The sequence below is a fragment of the Bison bison genome, unplaced genomic scaffold (genome assembly GCF_000754665.1).
Source record: "Bison bison bison isolate TAMUID 2011002044 unplaced genomic scaffold, Bison_UMD1.0 scf7180017864475, whole genome shotgun sequence".
NCBI classification, from domain to species: Eukaryota; Metazoa; Chordata; class Mammalia; order Artiodactyla; family Bovidae; genus Bison; species Bison bison.
Genome location: NW_011495036.1, coordinates 179,460 through 186,509, shown reverse-complemented (window position 1 = coordinate 186,509; position 7,050 = coordinate 179,460). Strand labels below are relative to the sequence as shown.

Here is a 7,050-nt window from a genome sequence, read left to right as displayed (position 1 = left end):
AAGGAGATCCAACCAGTCCATTCTGAAGGAGATCAGTCCTGGGTGTTCATTGGAAGGACTGATGCTGAAGCGGAAACTCCAGTACTTTGGCCACCTCATGCGAAGAGTTGACTCACTGGAAAAGACTCTGATGCTGGGAGGGATTGGGGGCAGGAGGAGAAGGGGACGACAGAGGATGAGATGGCTGGATGGCATCACTGACTCGATGGACATGAGTCTGAGTGAACTCTGGGAGTTGGTGATGGACAGGGAGGCCTGGGGTGCTGCGATTCATGGGGTCGCAAAGAGTCAGACACGACTGAGCGACTGAACTGAACTAAACTGCCCATTTTCTACTGGCTCATCTTTCTTTTTCCAGTGTGCAGGAGCCCATTCTATCTTAAGAACTGGAAGCCTCTGCTCACATTCAGGCGAAGATTGCCCCCAGGCTATCATTTATCACGTGACTCTATCTGTGGTCCCCTGTACCTAAAACATTTGTTTAATGAAATCAAACGTATTTCTTGTCTGTCATAGTTTCCCAGTTTGGGGGTTCAACTATAGTTTTCATTCACTCCAAGGTTTAACAAATAATTTTTTAATTTATATTTTGTTTCTAAACTATGTGTCTCTCTCTGTGCCAGGATTCATGTACTCAATATAACCAGCTACTTCACAGCAACAGCATAAAAAACCAAGGTACTTCCACTGTAACCGACACATGAGGCTCTCTGAAACCCTCTTAAGAAAGAATAAGGGGTGAGACAAACATGATTTTCTAAATGTATTAAAGAGAATAGCCAAAGGCAATAAAAATGTTTCAGAGTCCCATCGAGTTCTCACGCCAACCTTATTAGACACAAGCCCCAAAGAGAATCACTCTCCTGACCCTGTGCTCTGGACTTGTACTTAAACTCAACATTTTAAAGCAGTGATTACCTAACAGCTGAGTCCCTTAAGCCCTGGAAACCATCCATCTGACTCCATAGAACGTGAGGACCTTGAGCTGAGCTGGGATGCAGTCACTGGCAGGCCAGCATCGCGATGCTCGGGGGAGGTAGCTAAGAGGATATCTAATAGTCTGAACATGCTGGAGGGGGTCACAGTCATCTGTCTTTGGGGTCAAATAAGCTCATGTTATAGCTTACAGGGACACACTATATTTGTAATATAGTCCCTTCAAGGCCTCTCCCTACCCTAGACCACCAGTGCCCTAGAGACCTCCAACATGCGTTCCTCAAGGGAGACCTTTGCTGCCTCCCTCCCAGTGCCTCCAGCCCAGCCCAGCACGGGGCCTGGAATCGCGTGGACACCCAGCCAGTGCATCACCAAGCACGTCCAGTGTATCTCAGAGCACGTCCAGTGCGTCTCCGAGCACGTCCAGCACGTCACCGAGCACATACCCGAACATGGCGACCAGCAGGTTGACCAGCAGGATGTTGGTGGACAGCATGTAGATGCACACCAGGGGGATGGTGATCCACTCGGGGAAGCGGGGCAGGTTGTGCTCGTCCAGCTCCACGCACAGGGGCTTGGACTCGTTCCCAGTGAAGGTGCAGTGGGAGAAGTCGTACGTGGTACCTGAGGATGCAGCAACCAACAGGCAAGGTGAGGACACTCGGAAGGGCGGCACCAAGGCACCCCAGCGGGCCATGAGGTGAAGACCGGGCACTGTGTTGGGCACTGTTCCAAGACACTCTACCCAACTGGGCATAAGCCTCAGAATCACACTTCATTCACTGACTCATATTTCACCGAAATAACGCCACTGGTAGCAACACGGATGGACCAGAGACTATCACAGTAAGTGAAACAAGTCAGAAAGAGAAAGACAAGTATCATGTGGTATCACTTGTAGTGAAAGTCACTCAGTCGTGTCTGATGCTTTGCGACCCATGGACTACACAGTCCATGGAACTCTCCAGGCCAGAATACTGGAGTGGGTAGCCATTCCCTTCTCCAGGGGATCTTCCCAACCCAGGGATCGAACCCAAGTCTCCCACATTGCAGGCAGACTCTTTACCAGCTGAGCCACCAGGGAAGCCCTATCACTTATATGTGGAATCTAAAAAGTGGTAAAAAGTGAACTTATCTACAAAACAGAGATAGTCACAGGCGTAGAAAACGAACATGGCTACCAGGGAGGAAATGGTGGGGGAGGGAGTGTGTGGTAAATTGAGAGGCTGATACGCATCTGTGTGACCGGGGGCAACAGCCTAGAATGGGGGCCATGGAGAAAGTCTGGATCTGGAAGAGAGGATGAGGAGTTTTTCCTGGGAATCTTAGAGAAGGCAGTGGACGTAAGCGTCTGGCCCTCCAGGAGTCCCGCTGGACTCGACCCTCCGCTGAGTGTGCGAGTTTGGCCTGCCAGCTGGTGACACGCCTGTCAGAGAAGATGGTGCCACACCCATGTGACCTGCAGCAGGACTTAGAGGCTAAGATGCCAACTGCATCCCAGGTCACACAGCACACGAGTAACGGAACCAGGACTTGAACACTACCTGTCACTGACTCTTTAGGTCACCATGAACCGCCTCCCGTGGGACTAAGGCCACCAACATGTAGGACTGTTGGGAGGACAAAACACACCCACTTATGTAAACTGGCAAGTGCAGAGAGCAGATTGGGGAATGATAATAACAAGCTGCCTTTCCATCGGTGCATGGAAAAGAGCATTCTCTAAGGTCTTGGAAGAGACTGCAGCAGAAGACACCAGAAAGACCACATGAGGCCATGGGGATAATTGAGAAAACACCAAGGAGCTAGGAAATACAAGCCTAGACCCGGGCGAACATCGGGGGGTTTTTCTTGTGGCAGGACAGAACGCGATGAGCCCAAGCTACTGCCAGCATCACAAAGATGTTCTACAGTTTATCCAAAACACACACCAGTTTGCACATGCCCCATGCTTTCCTTATGCCAACTGGCTGTGATCAAATGAATGCCATCTCTGCTACCATTAACCTGCCTCCAGATAGTTGGCAGTGAACTCATACCAGAAGCTTAAATCCCAGGTTCCAGGGCAAAATTTTTCACCATTGTACTTTTTGAAATAAATGGGTACCCTGTCACTCTGGACAGACCCACAACACTCTTTTCTACACCAGTGAGGATTCTGGCTGTCATCGGCCATGCTGCTGTCATAAGTTTGAGAAACACTCTTTTTAAGAAGGTTTAAAAATTGCAGGCTGAGATGCTGGGGACAAGCTTGCCAGGGTACATAAGATCCTGCTCAGGAGAAGGAAAAGGCTTTGAGGGTTAGTGTCCACTGCCTGATGTTGGCCGGACTCCAGCAGCCTGTTCCTAGGACAGGTCTCAGGATCAAACCAGGAAGCCCTGGAGGCTCCCTGAGAGCTGGTTCTGGAAGCATCTTTCATGTCCCAGCTGTCCCCATCGGGACCATGTCAGGCTCACCATCCACATCGCTGGGCACTTGGCCAAACATGGCCAGGTAGGGCTCATAGATGACTGAGCGGAAGATCCACCTCCAGCGATGCTCGTTCTGTCTAAGGATCCCCTGCCTGGCCACACCAAAGGCCACCATCCACACGGCAAAGAGGAACAGGAAGAAGAACACGTCGATCAGCTGTCGAGGGAGGAGGACAGAAGAGCAGCGTCAGGACTGCACCAGGGCGGCTCGACTGCTCCGCTGACCACAGAGAAGGGCAGAGGGGCCCCAGGGACCTGCGGCAGCCAGCATCATCCACCCACCAATTTTTAGACATGCTCATCATCACCCCCGGGTCTCGGGGCATGCACTGATGGGTGCATCTTTGCTTGCAGGTTCCCAGGCCATCTCAGAGCAGAGACTTTCTGAATGAGACCTGCCTGGGAGCAGAAGAGGGCCCCAACTCCACAGTGCCCCACTCCTCTCCAGCCAACCCCTGAGCTATTGCTTTTTTTTTTTTTTAAGGAAAATAAAAGCTCTCCTTTTTAAACAACAATACACCATTTTATTGTTTTTAATGTTCTGCACACACAGCATGACTTCATGGTGACTCGATGCCCCAGATATGCTTTGAATTAAAACCACAAACTCAGAGGAGCTCAGCGCTGGAAAGGAACCTCGAGATGAGCTCATTCAAACGCCCATCCGATTTAAAGACAAAAACACAGAGGTTTGGGTCACGTGGAGAACGAGCTGGGAGAAGCAACGTGGTCAGCGTGTAATTATCTTTCTGTTCTCTGGCCCCATGAGATGGGTCTGGTGGTGCTTCCCTGAGGTCTGTATTATGTGGTTATAAGATTAAAGTTCCAGACCTCGCTTTGCTCCTAGCTCACTGCATGTCTCCAGACAAACATGTGAACCTCCTGAACCCAACTGTCCACATCTATGAAATGAGTGTAAAAGTCCCTATCCTGCCTATGCACACGTGCTCAGTCGTGTCTAACTCTGTGACCCCGTGGACTGTAGCCCACCAGCCTCCTCTGTCCACAGGATTCTCCAGGCAAGAATACTGGAGTGGGTTGCCATTTTCTATTCCAGGGGATCTGTTCCACACAGGGATTAAATCTGAGTTTCTTGCATCTCCTGCATTGGCATGTGGATTCCTTACCACTGTGCCACCACTAGTGAATACTTAAGACTCAAGTGAAAGTACTTGGTAACATGGACGGTCTAAATAGAGATCTTTACTAGGAATGTGCTGAGTTATGCAGTTTGCTCCCAACAGTCATCTTTCATTAAATTTTAACCTGGAAGGGGCCCCTGAGGAAAACAGATCAAAAAAAACAAACACTACTGATTATGAAATGCCACCATCCCTCTGTGGAGAAAAAGTTCCTCTCAGCAACGAAAGGAACTCTGGGTATAGTCAGAAGAAGGACAACTAACCACAGATACTCTTTATTCTTACCATCCTCTGCAACATTATAATCTTGGGTCCTAAATTTCTGCTGACCGTGAAAATGTGAATCAACCTTAGGGTGAATATAATGTAATCCAGGCAAAAAATCACTCGTCCCGAGTACAGTGAGGTTTTGTTAGCAGGGTGGAGCCTGTGGAAAGAAGGGAAAGACTGTGAGATGCTGACAACACATTTCAAAGCTGTGCTTTTGTACCACTTTTATATATTTCTGGATTGTATTTGCTATATTGTCTTTTAATTTTACTGAAGTGTAGTTGATTTATAATCAAAGTTTTAGTTTCAAAAATAACCAAACGTGAAGAAACAGCCAAAAGCCTGGGAACTGAAAGTGGAAATAGACCAGGGTCTGCACCTGCCCTTCAGCCACTGAACACCAAGGGCCACGTGCACTGCCCTCGTGACTCCAGGAGAGACGAGGACATCACACACAGCAGAGCTCCCAAGATTCCCGACGCTTCAGCCCTTCAGCCTAAATACAGTAAGTCCCCTCCACATGGACCTTCGAGATGTGAACTTTCAAAGATGCAAATATGGGTTCCCACGTCCAGTTGTGTAAGTGAGTTCAGCTGTCTGGTGTGCACTGTCAAGAGCACGCATCCTGTAGATTGCGCTTTGTGTACTGCACTGCACAGCTCTGTGTAGCGTGGGCTTCCCAAGCAGCTCAGCAGCAAAGAATCTGCCTGCCCATTCAGGAGATGCAAGTTCTATCCCTGGGTCGGGAAGATTCCCTGGAAAAGGAAATGGCAACCCGCTCCAGTATTCTTGCCTGGGAAATCTCGTGGACAGAGGAGCCTGGTGGGCTAGAGTCCACAGGGCCAACAAGAGTCAAACACGACTCAGTGGCTAAACCACAGTGTCGAGTACAGTCGTGCTGTAACTTCATTTCAAGCCCAGGATGTCCGGAAGCAAGTGTAAAGGAGCAGTGATACAGCTGGTTCGAGCTGGACTGTGAGGAAGGCTGGGCGCCGAAGAATGGATGCTTTTGAACTGTGTTGTTGGAGAAGACTCTTGAGAGCCCCTTGGACTGCAAGGAGATCCAGCCAGTCCATTCTGAAGGAGCTCAGCCCTGGGTGTTCTTTGGAAGAAATGGTGCTAAAGCTGAAACTCCAGTACTTTGGCCACCTCATGCGAAGAGTTGGCTCATTGGAAAAGACTCTGATGCTGGGAGGGATTGGGGGCAGGAGGAGAAGGGGACGACAGAGGATGAGATGGCTGGATGGCATCACTGACTCGATGGACGTGAGTCTGAGTGAACTCCGGGAGTTGGTGAGGGACAGGGAGGCCTGGCGTGCTGCAGTTCATGGGGTCGCAAAGAGTCGGACACGACTGAGTGACTGAACTGAACTGAACTATACTTTTCAAGGTACTATATTGTAAGATCAAAAATGTTTCATTTTTTGTGTTTGTTTTTAATGTATTATTTGAGTGAAAATTACTATCAATCTATTACAGTACAGTACTATATAGCAGATTGTGTTACATGGGTCCCTAGGCTCTTTGTCAGACTTAATGAACACACTCCCCTGACATAACATGTTCGAACGGAGGGGATTTATTGTACTACTGTAGGACCCAATCCTGTTGTCGCTAACTTCCCGGCTCACAAGGCTTCCACAATGATGCCAACCACTTGGCACCTGAGCCTGCCAGGTTCCCCCCAATGAAACTTACCTCATTTGCACCAGATCATTTGATTAACTAACCATCTGCTAGCATGTTCATTGAAAACCTTATGTGCTTTCTAACTGGAATGATCCAGAAATCACGTCCAACCGTGATCCAAAAGCTGAGCCTTTAACCCAAGCAGAAAGGGAGGATTTGAAGGAGGAAATTGAGCTTTATCCAGTTCACATCATAGTGTGAGCACTCACTGTAAAGCTTCTCATTCTCAGAACAGATCAGATAAGTCGCTCACTTGTGTCCGACTCTTTGCGACCCCATGAATCGCAGCACCCCAGGCCTCCCTGTCCATCACCAACTCCCAAAGTTCACTCAGACTCACGTCCATCAAGTCAGTGATGCCATCCAGCCATCTCATCCTCTGTCGTCCCCTTCTCTTCTTGTCCCCAATCCCTCCCAGCATCAGAGTCTTTTCCAGTGAGTCAACTCTTCGCATGAGGTGGCCAAAGTACTGGAGTTTCAGCTTTACCATCATTCCTTCCAAAGAAATTCCAGGGCCGATCTCCTTCAGAATGGACTGGCT

At 49.1% G+C, this 7,050-nt stretch overlaps 1 protein-coding gene across 1 annotated transcript in view; it reads right to left on the bottom strand.

Moving 5' to 3' along the window:
- TRPM8 (transient receptor potential cation channel, subfamily M, member 8) overlaps window positions 1-7,050 on the bottom strand; it is a 96,103-nt gene that overhangs the window by 32,188 nt on the left and 56,865 nt on the right. Inside the window, exons 19-21 of the mRNA XM_010862064.1 lie at window positions 4,836-4,977; window positions 3,394-3,565; window positions 1,383-1,560 (exon numbers count right to left, since the gene is read on the bottom strand). Of these exons, the coding sequence (XP_010860366.1) occupies window positions 1,383-1,560; window positions 3,394-3,565; window positions 4,836-4,977 (492 nt within the window). The remainder of the gene's footprint in view (window positions 1-1,382; window positions 1,561-3,393; window positions 3,566-4,835; window positions 4,978-7,050) is intronic.